Source organism: Astyanax mexicanus, chromosome 17, assembly GCF_023375975.1.
Source record: "Astyanax mexicanus isolate ESR-SI-001 chromosome 17, AstMex3_surface, whole genome shotgun sequence".
Classification (NCBI taxonomy): domain Eukaryota; kingdom Metazoa; phylum Chordata; class Actinopteri; order Characiformes; family Acestrorhamphidae; genus Astyanax; species Astyanax mexicanus.
In genome coordinates this window covers 20,449,125-20,465,652 of record NC_064424.1, presented here as the reverse complement: position 1 = coordinate 20,465,652, position 16,528 = coordinate 20,449,125, and the positions used below count along the sequence as shown (strand labels likewise).

Here is a 16,528-nt window from a genome sequence, read left to right as displayed (position 1 = left end):
GTAAATTATTTAATATGAAACATCTACCTAGTGCTCTCTCTTTTGATAAAACATGTATGTCTAAACCAAAACTTAGTATGAAAAGCACATCCTTCAGCACTCTCAAAATTCTACCAATAAAATAAGGAGCTACATTGAGCTACATTGAGCTATGCCCCTATCACTAGCATTATAAGCCTGTTGGGAGCCTCGGCTAAAATCGCTGTATTTTGGAATGCTGGGGGCAAACAAAGTGGGTTATTCAACAAATGCTTGTACTGGTTATCATGTTTCACCGAAAAATTTCACATTTCACACCTTTTATATGTGGTCCTAAATCGAATACGTAAAAGCTAATCTATATTTGTGAATGTAAACCGTCAAGATAGCTGAATGCGATCTGAGCAAAAAATCAGATTTGAGCAATGTGCCGAATGCGATCTGAGCAAAAAAATCAGATTTAAACAATGTGGCTTGTAATGTGAACGTACGAAAGTAACAGACAGCCAAACAAACAGAGCAGACAGCCATCAGGGTTGGCATTGTTACATTGGCCTCCAGATAAAACCAATGCACCGGGTAAAACATGTTTTAAATCAACCAATATGCAGAGAAAACCACACAAAAACAAAACAGCTGATGCATATCAACAGTATCACCGGATTTATTCCAACCTCATTTAATAAAATACTTTATCCTCCATATCACCAATTACAAAATAATTGTATTTAAAATTATTTTGTTTATCTGCATTTGTGTATTAAATGTGTGTTTTGTGTATTGTATGTTAGGGCACAAGAAAAAAGTAATTACAGTAATTGTAGAGTGAATATAAGTCTAGTGTTTTCTTAAAACTACAGGAAAGCTTATTATTAAGTACAGAGACACAGTTTAATCTCATGAATAATATGTTTATGAGCAGAAAATAAGCCTCGATCTCCACTGATTAAGGTAAATCTTAGTAGTTAATATAAATTATTTGTGTAAATGGCTAAAATGGGTAACAATGGATGTGCACATGAGTATAGTGGCTTGTCTTCATAAAAATGCAATAAACTTGCAAGCAATGAAGAAAGTGAATACTCATACATAATAACTAACACAAACACTGCTTTTTAAAATTTCCATCAGCAGGACTCGTAGTTTTGTCCTCCCGTCAAAGCACAGCGTTTCCTCCAGTCAATTTTAGACACAGCTCGACATTTGGTAAAAACTAATGAGGGAGTGGGGAGCCATTTCGCTCACAGCCTATGATTTAATAGGTTTGATTAAATTAGACCTGCGCGGTCTGCAGTTCTCCTCCTGTCCAGCGGGCGGCTCTCATTGAAATCGCACAGAGAGAATTCAGACAGACCAGGAGCTAGCATGGCGACGCCTATGCACAGATTAATTGCCCGCAGACAAGCGTAAGTTTTTCTTATATGAAACCCGCGTGGCTGTTTGAGTTAGTCTTTATTACATTTATCGAGCCACTAACCTGTAGTTTCACTAGAGACTGGACTCGCGTGGACCTCGACACATACGCAAACGTACAGTGAGGTCCAGATCCAGCGCGCTGTGTGTGTGTGTGTGTGTTTGTGTTTAAACACAGACCTTGCTGACCACACTTTAAACATTTAACCACGCAGCCTAACTAATAACTATAGCGGGAAGGTCAACGAGCTTAAACCACTGATATATTGCATTAATAACTCTTTTATTATTATTTTTAGAACGGCTCACACAAACCTTTAGCTATATACACACACAGAGCTAGTGAGAATTACTCTCGACCAAAACAGCCTGGTACCAGTGCACCTAGCTAACCAAACCTAACCTAGCTTAGCTTAGCTAACTTACGTTAACTAAAGATACTTCAAATCTGAGTTAAACGTTTTTGGTTCTATCTAAAAGACTCCATACTGGATACTATGGATAACTCATTCAACCATTTTGGCCATTTTGGCTTCCAAACTTCCAAACAATTCTTTATTTATATGTAATCCTAGCTAGTTAATAATGTGTATAAGTTAAATGTCTACTCAGGATACATATGGATACGTAGCATTCATATCTGTTAATGTACAGATATTTCCATGTATCAGCTCCCCCAGCGTTTAATTACTTTTAGTGCTTTTTTAAAATTTTACTATTCTTTACTCTATTTTTGTTTAATACTTGTAGGTAAAGAGCTTGTGTACTTGTTAGCTTACTATAACTACGTCATACGTGTTGCTTTGTACTACCAAGTTAAATTCATTGTATGTGTAGGTTAACATACTTGGCGAAAAAAAAGATATTCTGATTCTGAAAATCACACCAGCTATACAAGATCTGCAGATCTATAAACACGTTCTGACCAGTCTTATCACCAGGAAACAGATATTATAAATGTAATTTGCACTGTTCATACGTTACCATGGATTTACTTGAATTTACAGTCTCCCTCTCTATTTACACGGTAATATTACAGTCCAGTTTTCATTTTTCAAGTGATACAAGTCCTAAGTAAACTCATAATTACTGATATCTGTAATGTAGGTTAATTTATACCGGTGGACATAGCTCCAAAAGAGGTCACCTATGGGATTAATACTGGTAATAGTATCATATGTTAAGACATTCTGGTAGTATTGCTTATAAGAATTTCTAGTTAAGAAATAATCAAAATAAGAGTTACAACTTGTACAACTGGTGTCATTTTAGACTGAAAAGCGTTTCGGAAAATAGAGCATGAGATTCAGTCTTTATTAGTGGTAGTGTTGGACGATATGGCTAAAATGTATTTTACAATATGTCTTGATATTGGTAGATACAATATAATTTCTATGTTTATTTGAACAGTATAAAAGCCAACTCCTTATTTACATATGAAAAGAAGTGGCCGATATTGCAAAATATTATATCACAGAATTTATTGTAATTTGATTCACAGACGAGCACCAAGAGTGCCGGACAAAAAAAAAAAAAAAAAACATTCAACTGCTCTTACATGCATAGCACTGTGATTTTTATAGCATTTCTGCTGCACAGGATTTTATTTAACAGGATTTTTTACACTCTCTCATCGAAATGTACAGTTGGTTCAGTGTTCTTTCAGCAGTGATGATGGCATTTTGTAGATAAGATAAGAAAATTAATTAAGATGGAATAAAATATTGATTATACCATCCAGCTGTAAGAAGTGGTTACATATAACAATTGAAAATTACATGCCAATATATTTAGTCAGATTGAGGAAAGATCTTATAGTTCTTAGCTAGTGCTGATTTTCCAATATCTGGCATATTCTGGCATTGTACGCATTATACAAAGTGTTAACATTTGACATTATCATATTATTTTCTGTTCATTTAATGGTAATTTGTTGTCATTTTTCATTAATTGACTTTTTTTATCCTTATACTTTAACAACATGTTAATCTTTCTCCATATTCCTTTCTTCTGGCTGCAGGGAGGCAAATAAACAGCATGTTCGCTGTCAGAAGTGCCTGGAGTATGGACACTGGTCTTACGAATGCACTGGGAAAAGAAAGTATCTGTATAGACCATCAAGGACATCAGAGATGAAGAAGAAACTGAAAGAAATGGAAAATAAAGACCCCAGTGTTGCAGGGTATGTACTGCAGTCACGACAGGGACATCTTAGGGGTAACATCTTAAAAGCATCTTAAATTTTCTTTTTAGTGTAGTGCTTACTTAACCATATGTGGTTTACTGTGGAAAAATATACAGCTCTGGAAAAAATAAAAGATCACTTACAATGGGAGTTTCTTTGATTTTACCAAATTGAAATATAATCAAGAGGAAGATGGATGATCACAAGCCATCAGACCAAGCTAAACTGCTTGAAATTTTGCACCAGGAGTGGCAAAGTTAAAAAGCACTGTGTAACACTGGTGGTGGAGTACATGCCAAGATGCATGAAAACTGTGATTAAAAACCAGCGTTCAACCAAATATTGATTTCTGAACTCTTAAAACTTGTTTTCTTTGCATTATTTGAGGTCTGAAAGCTTTGCATTTGTTTTGTTATTTTAGACATTTATCATTTTCTGTAAATAAATGCTCTAAATGACTATTTTTATTTGGAATTTGTGAGAAATGTTGTCCGTAGTTTATAGAATAAAACAACAATGTTCATTTTACTTAAACTTATACCTATAAATAGCAAAAGCAGAAAAACTGATTCCGAAACTGAAGTGGTCTCTTATTTTTTTCCAGAGATGTATATATCTTTGTGTGGGAGTCTCAGTCCAGTTTAGTAGCAGTAACTAGGCCTAACTAGGTCACAAGAATTGTTATTGACATATTGAATAATATATAGACACAACCCTATTTTTTGTGTGTACTTTATTACAAGAACCAATATGCCTCTATTAGACCAGCTTATGTAATTTACACACTGTCTATTTACCTCGGCTATTTTTTGGCACTTAAATGAAATGTGTTAATTTCGATATTAAATAATTGGATCCCATGCACACTTTAAAATGTCATAAAGTGCTTAATCTCTAACCCCTGGTTTCTGTCCATTTGCCTTAGACATGGACCAGTAGCAGTAAGTGAAAAGAAGACAAAGAAAAAAAGGTACAGTGCTATATACAGAGTCTGCTCTGTATAAAAGATTGTGAAGTTATCATACTTAATTGTATCAGCCATATACTTTTATAAGCATATCGAGGCTCATCAGTGCTTGTTTGCTATGCATGAAAGACAATATTTTTACTGCTTCACTTAACTCTGTCAGAGCGCGATGACGTACACTAAGGAAGGTGGCTGTAGTGTTCATATCAATATCAGAATTGTATAGTATAAACCGAACAAAAATATTTATTGTGGTAAAAAAAATTGGCCATATAGTCCAGCCCTAGGTTCAAGTTAATAAAGTTATCTTAGGCCCAAATTAGTTTTTTGGCATGTCTAGATTGTATCTCATTTCATTTTTGATAGTCAAAAAACACAGATTTTTGCTAATTAAAACCAGAACATATTTGGAGGTAGTTTTAAATGAGATTCAAATTAGATTTGTGCAGATGTGTCTCTGTGGTGTCATCATAGGTCTTTTAAAATATTGGGAATTTAGCTTGACAGTAAGCAGTGCCTTCAGGTTTAAAACTTGAGGCTAAATTCAGGATCTTCTGTTTAAAGATTTAAGAGAGAGGAAGTGGGGAGGCGACTGGAGATCTGCAGCCAGATTCTTTTTATTCTTGATGCTTTAAATTTAGTTTTGTCATTAGTAAAGTACTTTATATTTTATTCTTTTTAAAGGCATTGCAAATTATTGTGTTTGCTATGCCCAGTGCTTTTTCTAATGCAGTTTTATTTGTTTCTACTTTTTGCACTTTGTTAAACTGCTAGACCAAGTTTATTAACCTGTCTAGATGCATCAATAAAAAAAAAACATTTATATTAAGAAAGGGGCGTACTGACCTAGCGTCAGCTCTTTCTGACCCAGCACTGTTTCATCGAAATACACATGAGCCGATATATTAAAGCAGCCTGTGTGTTTGTGCTGTGATTTCAGGTCCAAGTCCTCTAGCGGTTCCAGCAGCGGAAGTAGCGACTCTGACAGCTCCTCTAGTGACTCTTCATCAGATAGCAGTGATTCGTCCAGCTCCTCCTCCTCTGAGGACGACAGCAGCAGCAGTGACAGCGAAAACAGCTCCAGCTCGTCCTCCTCATCCTCCTCCTCCAGCTCTGACTCGGATTCCGACTCTTCCAGCGGCAGCAGCTCTGATCAGGGTCCTCCCAAAAAGAGGAAAAAGAAGAAATAAATGACTTGTCAGCAGTTTTTCAGTTTATAATTGTTCTGTTATGCGGACTGTACTGGTGGGAGGGATAAAGAAAAAAAATGAAGTTCCAGCTACTTTTTGAAGTTCATCTCCCTTCCTTCACTGCTGCTGATCTTCAGAAAACCAAACATTTGTGAGTTCAGATTGAGAGAGAAGGCGCTTTTGTTTTTGTTTCTTTTATTTGTTCATTTATGTTGAATTACGTAGTGGACATGAAAGGAAGGAGATAGAGACTGGATGGTTCATCTACAGTGAAGATATGGGTTGCAGTTACTTCTGTTTTATTCTTAGTTTTGTGCAGAAAGAACACATGTTAATGTATGCATTATTGCATTTTTGGGTTACTTTTTTGTTTAGCTTTTTTAAATCGCCTGTGTTGTCTCTCCTCTCAGAAACTGTTATGATATCCTTGTTCATTTCTGGTTTGCTGAAACTGAGCTTAATTGGAGATTGTATTTAAATCTGACATTACATCTAAAAAGAGATTGAGATTGAGAGACAGTTGGTTCTATGCATAACTATGCACAACAGGAATAGGATGGATGCAAACATGGAAATGTTTTACCCAATGTGACCCACTGAAATAAATGGTAGATGTTTTTTTTTTTAAGACAAACACTGTCCTTTGTCAGAGTTTTAAACCATTTCTTTTTGCAGGGAGCTCTAAAATTAATATGTCTCAATTACCAAGCCAAAAGCTTAAACTGCTTAAACTGTTATACCGGTACAGCTAGCACGTTTGAAACATTTCAAATGAGCAAAGTCTAAAATTTAAACATTAATAAAGTAGCAAACAACATCTTTACATTTAACGATGTGGTGAAGTAAATGCATCCTGAGGAAAGAATGACGAGACGCACCCTCTGTTAGGGCTTTTCGATGTGATTCTTAATGATAAACACACTGAAAAAGCTGTGAGAACACTGTGGAGAGCAGCAAACACAAATTGCATTACCAGCGTGCAGCAGTGTAGGGAGCACTTCACACTGCAGACTGTTCTTATATGGCATAAAAAGGCTGGAGGTAGAGTAAGGTAGAGGTCTGCATGGTTGAATTGTCCAACTTTTTAGTATGGGGAAAATAAGTGCAGCCAAGCCAATTGCCAAAAAACAATCCAGAGTTTAATTTAATTCAGAGCCATATTTGCATTTCACATGGATAATGTCCAACAGGTTATCACGTTATAATATTTTTTGGCCATATTGTGCACCCCTACTCTTATGTTCTCTGTTCTTTGTTTTCATAGCCAATCCAGCAACTGTATGGTTGTGTAAATTTGGTGTGAAGGAACTTGACTAACCAAACACACAACCCTGGACTCAACCCCATTGAACATCTTTGGCAAGAAGTAGGAGAGAAATAGATTCATACCTTATCACCCAATATTGGCAACTGACATGAAATGTGCTTTTATGGGTAAATGGGCAAAACCTCTCACAAAAGCACTCCAAAAACCCATAGAAAGCTGAAAAGGGGGGTATATAAATATATATTGTGACATTTTAAGATTAATGTCGTCTATTACAGTCTATTGTGTATGGCCACGTGTTTGTGGTTATAAGAACAGATAAAAGCTTAATGAGCCAATAAACCATATTTTTAAAGTAAAGAAACATACCAGTGCTGCTTAAAATTTTTATCAACATTTCTTAACCTTTAAATCAATAACACCGGTGGTAAGGTCCAACCATCTGTGTCTCACTGCTATCAGAGGCACACTGCTCCTGCTGGAGCTTAGCCAATCAGCTCTCCCTCCTGTCCCGTGTCTAAACCCATACATCACCCAGTGCCTATCCCAAACTACTCCCATTTTTTAACCTTTTTCAAATTTGAGGGTGGAGACTCAAATATAAAATCTGGGGATTTAGTGCCCCTTTAATCTTAAACAAATACCCATCTAACAACTAGTATATAAGAAGACCATCACCCTGTGGTGGATAAATGTATTGGTTAATTTTACTGAATCAATTCAGTTTAGATGGGTGCTTTTCAATCTCTACTTTAAATTCAGATGCTAAACACAGGCAAAGCAGTACATTTGCAAAATCAAAAGCAGGTTCTACATTTCCTACTACATACTTGCATACCTGTCAAGTTTTAGATTTAAAAATAAGGGACATTTTCCTCTGTCCACTCCCACCAGCCCACCAGCCCAACGAAGGTTCAGTATCCCTTACATTTTAAGACAGGTTTAAAAAAATCTAAAATAACCACATGTGAAACACTTACAGACTACAATTAGATTATCAGAATCTGAAATGTTGTGGACATTCCTACATATGTCATTCTTTTAATACAGACAAATTAAAACCCCTTTTCTAGATATTTAAAAAAAGGTTAAGATTTCATGTCTTTTTTTGGCCTAATGCACTCTTTTATATGATTTTTTTTTTTATTTAATGGATTTAAAATTGAACAAAAGGTGCACAAATTCTGCAAAATGACTGTTGGTGACCTAAAAATAGTATCATGAGCTTTTACTAAAAGGACATGGACCAGATATATTCTATCAGTAAAAATTAGTCCTAATGGGCCTACTAAATTAATAATTTTTAATTAATACTTCTTTCTTTTGATCACTCCTGATCAGTTCCGTTCATTTCGGTCCTCTACACATTTCTAGTTAAACTGAGTCACAAACTTTATTTTTTTATTTTAAGAGGTGTGTTTTATTTTTAATCTGTGTGTTTTATTTCGGAGACGAGTATTTTTAAGCAGCTATCAGAAAAATCTCATCATAGTTTCCATTAACCTACCGTTACCTTTCTTTTAGAAAAATCGCTGTATATCCAGATATGTTTTAACATCAGCTGCTCCGACGAGCTGCCTGAACTCACAGCGACGGGGGGCTTACCTACACTCAGAGCCATAGAGAGAGATGGCTCTCTCTCTATGGCTCTGCCTACACTGACCCTCCTTTGCAAGCTGATTGGCTGTTTCTCCTGAAAGGCGGGACTTTCTCCTTGAACCGGCTCCACGATTGGTTAAGAGACACAGAGCGGTCAGTGCCCTGTCTCCTCAATAATATATGTTTTTTTTATTTTAATATAATACGGGACATTTACGGAAAAATAATAATACGGGAGGACGGCGGGAAAAAGGAGTAAAATACGGTAGTTTCCCGGCCAAAACGGGAGACTTGACAGCCCAGCAAACATGCCCACACTGGGCCAATGAGGGCCCAATGTGGGCCAACACATCGGCCCCGTATGGGCAGCCCACATCGGGCCATTGGGGATTTGCACATCGGTGCGGTATCGGCCCCACGCCATCGGCCCCATATGGGCAGCCCACATCGGGCCATTGGGGACTTGCACGTTGGTGCGGTATCGGCCCCACGCCATCGGCCCCATATGGGCAGCCCACATCGGGCCATTGGGGATTTGCACATCGGTGCGGTATCGGCCCCACGCCATCGGCCCCATATGGGCAGCCCAAATCGGACCATTGGGGATTTGCACGTCGGTGCAGTATCGCCCCCATATGGGCAGCCCACTTAGGGCCAACGGAGATTTGCTCATCGGGACGGCACCAGCACCATGGCGTCGGCCCATTTCAGGCAGCCCACATTGGGCCAATGGAGATTTGCTCACCAGTATAGCGTCGGCCCCACGGCGTGGGCCCTTTTCAGGCAGCCCACATTTGGCCAGCGAAGATTTACTCCTCTATACAAAATCAACACCAAAGCATTGGCCCATTGGGCCAACAGAGATTTGCAGAGCTCTAACACACACACACACACACACACACACACACACACACTGACTCATGCCCTCAGTGGAAAACCAATTGTGGCCCCAAATTTTTAGAACTGTGCAATATTGAACAGAGAACACTTTTCAAGGAAGAAAATTTAAAGCTGTGCTATTGGCACTTTGACATTTTTTGCAACTGGCTGTAAAACAATTAAATAAATAACACAATTTAAAGTGTATAGTAAATTTATTAATTTATTACAAAGTATCATGTATGAAATATAAACAACACACAACATTATTTAAGTAAATTACTTAATAATAAATCCCAAATTTATATTTTAGCATGTAGATAAATATGTACTGCATAAATATCTCCATTTGCAAAAACAGTATTTATAATAAACAGTATGATATAAATATCAAACATAATACAAAATAACAAAGAATTATACAACTTAAATTAATATATATATATATATATATATATATATATATATATATATATATATATATATATATATATATATATATATATAAACATCAATAAAAACAGCAAATCATATTCTTGAATAAATACTTAAATGCACTAGACTGATGTAGTAGATGAATAATAAACTGATACTATTATTGCTACTGGAACAAAGCCTCTGGGGTGGGTTTCCCGAAAACAGTCAACCTTAGCCAATAACAAATGACGTGAGTAAAGAACGAGCCAGTTCTGCGAGTGTTTCCCAAAGAGCTTCGCAACGTGAAAATTAACAAAGGAGGTTAAAGAACATCTTTGTTGACTCCTCCCCCGAAACAGCGCGCTCAATCGATCCACAAATATCGATTATTATGCAGTATTTATTCAGTATTACACCCTAAAAATGTAAAAAAGTGTTGTAATCATCAATATTATACATATTTTGAAATTTAAATTACAAAAGGATGTACTTTGGCATTAATAAAATACTCCTAAAGATACATATGACTAAATAAATAAGTCATATGTTTATATATAAATGTTTAATAAAAATTAAACTTTTTTTACTTTTTTAAAACTATTATTGTTAATATATATATATATTATATTAATAGATATTGTACTAATATTATTAATAGTAATATTGATAATATTAATTTATTATTATTATAATTATTAATAATATAAAAATAATATAATAATACATACACGTATGTTCCGGTGTGTGTGTATATATATATATATATATATACACACACACACACACACACACACACACACACACTGTACAGCTCCAGCTCATCCTAAATCACCATCTCAGTTGGGTTTAGGTCAGGGGATTGTAAAGGCCATGCACCTTTTTGTTAACTTTTGTTAATTCCATATGCGTCAATTAATTATTTTCATAGTTTTAATATTAATCGACAATGTAAAAAAAAAAAAACATTAAATGAGACGTGTCAACTGACTGGTATTTATATATTTGCGAGCTGACACACCCCAGAGTTTGCCCAGATGAACGGCCACAATCTTGGTTAGAAGCATCTAAATAAAGAATAATATTAAATATTACCTGCACATTCACCGATACCCTTTACAATACGTGTAGGTGTGATTAAAGACACCGCAGGCGTCCCCTGCACCGGACCTACAGTACCAGGAATTTTCCCAATAGCATGGAAATATATTGTATTGTGCTGTAATTCCCGGGCTGGTGGGAAGTGTATATAAGTGTGTGTATTCCACATAACAGCCTGATTACAGAATCCACGAACTTGGTGACTTTGCAGCTTTGCTTAGACCGTGAGCATCATCTACAGGAATCTGGATTTTAATAATTTATGGGTTTGATTGGTCAATTCCAGTATGCCCAGTCAGACTACAAGCCACAGACAAAGTTGGCATTATAATATAATATAATATAATATAATATAACTCATTCACTCACTGGCTGGAGTCTATACCAGCCGGGATCGGGCTGAAGGCAGAATACACCCTGGACAGGCCGCCAATCCATCGCAGGGCAGACAGACACACAGACACATCCACTCACACCTAAGGGGCAATTTTTATCCGACATCCAATTAGCTTTGGACTGTGGGTGGAAACCGGAGCACCCGCAGACACGTCAAATAATATAATATAATATAATATAATATAATATAATATTAATTATTATAATAATTATATATATATATATATATATATATATATATATATATATATATATATATATATATATATATATATATATATATAATTTGTTATAATTAATAGTAACAAAATATAATTGCTTCAACAAGGGAAATTATAATTTTTCTCCCTCAAAATTGGCGGTCCCTGGTGTTTAAGGTGCTGAACTGCAAGTAGAGATCCCTTAAAGAAGCTCTTAAGAATAACGACTGTGTGAGGGCACTCGTTAATCTGCAAGCGAGTTTACGTAGTACTTTAGTTACGCACGGGTTTGGGAAACACTCTTTAATTAACGATTAATCTTAAGTACGAGTTAACAAAGTTCTTAGCGTTACGAAGCTTTCAGGAAACCCACCCCTGATCTCTATTATTAATTTTATTCCTCTTGCTTGTAGACTTGGAACCAAAATGTCATCCCAATCAAACCAGTAAAAAAAAATTGAATATAACATTAGTTTTTGCATTAAGTTTTTTATCTCACAGCAATAATAATGAAGGAGAAAATAGACACATGTATTTTACATAAATAGAACAGATATAGTTAATCATAATATCAAAAATGAATATTGTTTATGCATTAATATAGCATAGATCATAAATTAACTATTTTTTTGAAGAGACTGCATGAGACGATGCTTCCGTCCACCTGAACGGTCCCGTGAATTCCAAAGCCAAACCTTTGCAACCTGCTCGATCTCTGCATCCTTTGGTGGTGGCATGATTGATCTTCTCACGGCCTCTTAAAATAATAATATAGAGATATGAGAATGCAGTCAGGTAAATACTACATCTGTTAGTGTCTTTTCATGTACAATGCTTAATTTTAGAGAAATTTGCAGACTGTATTTGATTACAGTGATTCTTATATAGTGATAGTTATTTGAATTTGAATTTCTTCAGGCTATTCATGGTGAAACATAAATAGCCTTTACAGTCACTGTGTGTGACTGGTAGTTACATTCTATAAACATGTGAGGTGGCCGATATCAGGATATCAGGTTCACAAAAATACCAAAACTTTTTAAAATGATATCTTTCCCTTAGCTTAACTGGCTATCTTTCCCTTAGCTTAGCTGGATATCTTTCCCTTAGCTTAACTGGCTATATTTCCGTTAGCTTAGCTGGATATCTTTCCCTTAGCTTAACTGGCTATATTTCCGTTAGCTTAGCTGGCTAGCTTTCCGTTAGCTTAACTGGCTATCTTTCCCTTAGCTTAACTGGCTATCTTTCCCTTAGCTTAAGTGGATATCTTTCCATTTTCCATTTCCCTTAATATTTCCCTTAGCAAGCCATTGTTCCCTTAGCTGGTTATTGTTGACATACTTGGATATAAAGTTAACTTACTTAACAGCAGTCTTTCTCCAAGAGCCGAGATAAGCTGCCAACTTGGGAGCCCCTTGTGTTATTTAAATGTGAGGTAAATTCTCATTCTAACTTAGCACAATGCTAACTTTTTTTAGCACAATGCTAACTTCGACATAGCTACCCTTATAATGCTACAATAACCTGAGAGTGGTAACTGCATTAGCACCACATTAGCATACATTAGCAAAAAATAGAAAAGCGGATAGTAGAACAGAAATTATAACTTACCTTTTAGTCACTTTGACAGACCAAAGTCACTCACTGACTTTGCCTTTAAGCTTGATCGTTGCTCTGTGGTAAAGGCACGTGCAGGGAGGGGGGAGGGGGAGGGGGGTGGATTCGTCGGTCACATGATCCACATTGACATGCCCTCACTGCCCTGTCCCGCCCACACGAATACACACAAATTAAATATCACATGCAAAAATAAAAAAATATGTAACTTTTATAACCTTGCTTGCTGGCTTACACAAAGTGTATAGTCAAGCACAAATACATTTATAATTTAATATTTTTATTTATTTATTATCAGCACTACCAATAATAAAGGTGAGATTATGAATCAGCACCATGGAGCAAATTCGTAGCTATCCAAAATATTAAATAAAAATATTTTTATAAATAAAAATGTATAGCTATACAGTATATGTCTTGACAAATATGAGATGTTACTGGGTGTGTGTGTGTGTGTGTGTTTTATGTGCATCAGAGTTTATCAATGATATTGCAGGTGTTTCAAATTTTTGCTCCATGTGCACCCTTTTGACTTTGAGCACCTGCCCCTCCAAAGGTCTCTGCACAACTCTGCTGTGGTACCTTGATTTTTCTCCACTTTTGGTTTAGAAAATATTTCAGAGCTGATGCTACATTTCACACAGTGTTGCTCCTATCCACTAAGCTAGCTAATCTACCTAGCTCTCACAGACAAAAACAATAAAAAATATTCAGATACCCTTCATATGAACTTGTTATGACACAAACTTTCAGATTGTAAAATATTGAATGGTAAATTTGGGCTGACCCAGAGTAACCTAGCATAGGATTTGTGTGGGCATGCTCACATATGTGTGCGTGCTGCCCACATATAACCCACAATGCCTACAGTGTGTAAATGGTGCAGGCTGAATTTGGGCTGACCCACAGTGTCCCTGCATGACATTTGTGTGCACATGCCAAAGTGCAGGTTGCAGACATATAACCCATACCGGCCCTTCAGGGTATGAAATGGTGCAGGCTGAATTTGGGCTGACCACACTGGCTCTGCATGGGAATTGTATGGGCATGCTAAACTGTGCTTTGCCCACATATATCCTACACTGGCCCTTCAGGATGTAAAATGGTGCAGGCTGAATTTGGGCTGACCCACACTGGCTCTGCATGGGATTTGTGTAGGCATGCTAAAGTGTTTTGCCCACATATATCCTACACTGGCCCTTCAGGGTGTGAAATGGTGCAGTGCACTGGCTCTGCATGGGATTTGTGTGGGCATGCCAGAGTGTGGGTTGCCCACATTTAACCCACACTGGCCCTTCAGGGTGTGAAATAGTGCAGGCTGAATTTGGGCTGACCCACACTGGCTCTGCATGGGATTTGTGTAGGCATGCTAAAGTGCAGGTTGCCCACATATATCCCACACTGGCCCTTCAGGGTGTAAAATGGTGCAGGCTGAATTTGGGCTGACCCACACTGGCTCTGCATGGGATTTGTGTGGGCATGCCAGAGTGCGGGTTGCCCACATATAACCCACACTGGCCCTTCAGGGTGTGAAATGGTGCAGGCTGAATGTGGGCTGACCCACAGTGGGCCTGCCTGGCATTTGTGTGGGCATGCCAGAGTGCGGGTTGCCCACATATAACCCACACTGGCCCTTCAGGGTGTGAAATGGTGCAGGCTGAATGTGGGCTGACCCACAGTGGGCCTGCCTGGGATTTGTGTGGGCATGCCAGAGTGCGGGTTGCCCACATATAACCCACACTGGCCCTTCAGGGTGTGAAATGGTGCAGGCTGAATGTGGGCTGACCCACAGTGGGCCTGCCTGGGATTTGTGTGGGCGCATCAAAGTGTTGGCTGTCCAAATAATTCCCACACTGGGCCTACAGGGGCATTAATGCACTGGACCAGTTCAGGCTAGCCCACAGCGGCCTTTTATAGGATTTGAGTGGGCCAGCCAATGAACAGGCTGCCCACAGAAAACCCATGTTGGGCCTGTTTGGAATTTTAATGGGCTAGCCCCTGCCCACAGTGCCCACACTTAGCCCACGAAGGGCCGATGTGTAGCTTTTTGCTGGGAGGTATGCATACTTGAATGGTTTACAAGCATACAGATCTAAATATTAAACTTATTGCAGCATGCGACAGAAAAATACACATGACCAGTACAGTATAGTTATATTGAGAAAGCTATTAATAATGTGTGTTTACTGCACACAAACACACTAACAGTTAAACATATTTTAGGAAAATAGAGAAATGATTGGGATTTCATGCCTAAAGTGGTGCATGAAAACTATGATTAAAACCAGGGTTATTCCCCCAAATATTGATATTTGAACTCTTAAAACTATATCAGCTTTTTTTATTTGCATTATTTGAGGTCTGAAAGGTCAGCATCTTTTTTGTTATTTCAGCCATTTCTCATTTTCTGCAAAAAAAAATCTCTAAATGACAATATTCTTATTTGGATTTTGGAAGAAATGTGGTGGTCTCTTTTTTTTCCAGAGCTGTATTTATATTTATTATTATGATAAAAATATTATTTAAAAAAGGCTCCTAAGTCACAAATAATCATCATTTCTGTTGACTTCAGCTATCTTTCTTTTTATGCAGTGTACTTTGATTTGTACTTATGAAAATGTAGAAAAATAATCCAATTCAATATTATTTTATTTATTAGTTTATTTCGAATTCTAGCTTGGCTAGTGACTCATTTCGTTAATAGAAATTAGCAGTTGGAAGAATATATATAAAACGTACCCTAAAATTCATTCAATTAACTGTGTGTAAACACTCCGAATGATTCTGTTCGTTTTATTGAATCAAACGATAACTTCTTTGAAGGAATCGGTTCGTTTAACTAAACATTCCCTCTGATTCAAAAGTATCGGTTCGTTCATCAAATTTCTTGTCACGGAAGTTAGATTAAGTAGCTAACTGCTGCGCAATATTCGGTTCGTTAAACTACATTTTGTCCAGTTCAAATTAGTCGGTTCGTTAAACAGACTCGCAAGTCTTGTCGAGGAAGTTAACTACTCCGAAGGAATCGGTTTGGACAATTAAATCAAACTGCAATTGATTCAAAAGAATCGGTTTCTTAAACTGATAACTTCTTTGAAGGAATAGGTTTGTTGAACCAAACACCCCCTCTGATCCAAATTGTATCGGTTCGTTTAACTGAATCAAATTTCTTGTCACGGAAGTTAGCTTAAGTAGCTAGCTGCTGCGAAAGAATCGGTTCGTTAAACCTAACCAAACTTCAGTTCATTAATGCCTCATATGAATGAACCAAACGACAAATACTTCTTTTAGACTGAATGTAACGTCCTCTCTTCTTACACA

General features: G+C 37.1%; 1 protein-coding gene across 1 annotated transcript; it reads left to right on the top strand.

Moving 5' to 3' along the window:
• Positions 1 to 1,251: 1,251 nt before the first annotated feature.
• zcchc10 (zinc finger, CCHC domain containing 10) lies at positions 1,252 to 6,360 on the top strand. Its single transcript, XM_007247035.4, has 4 exons — positions 1,252 to 1,385; positions 3,413 to 3,574; positions 4,503 to 4,547; positions 5,485 to 6,360. The coding sequence occupies exons 1-4, from the start codon at positions 1,345 to 1,347 to the stop codon at positions 5,732 to 5,734; spliced, it is 498 nt and encodes a 165-aa protein (XP_007247097.2). The 5' UTR covers positions 1,252 to 1,344; the 3' UTR covers positions 5,735 to 6,360.
• The last annotated feature ends 10,168 nt before the right edge of the window (positions 6,361 to 16,528 follow it).

Bases quoted from the DNA above. Each gene is read 5' to 3' on its own strand.
- zcchc10 (XM_007247035.4), top strand. From the start codon at position 1,345: ATGGCGACGCCTATGCACAGATTAATTGCCCGCAGACAAGC. The intron at 1,386-3,412 runs GTAAGTTTTTCT...TTCTGGCTGCAG, and splicing joins TTAATTGCCCGCAGACAAGC to GGAGGCAAATAAACAGCATG. The intron at 3,575-4,502 runs GTATGTACTGCA...CATTTGCCTTAG, and splicing joins AAAGACCCCAGTGTTGCAGG to ACATGGACCAGTAGCAGTAA.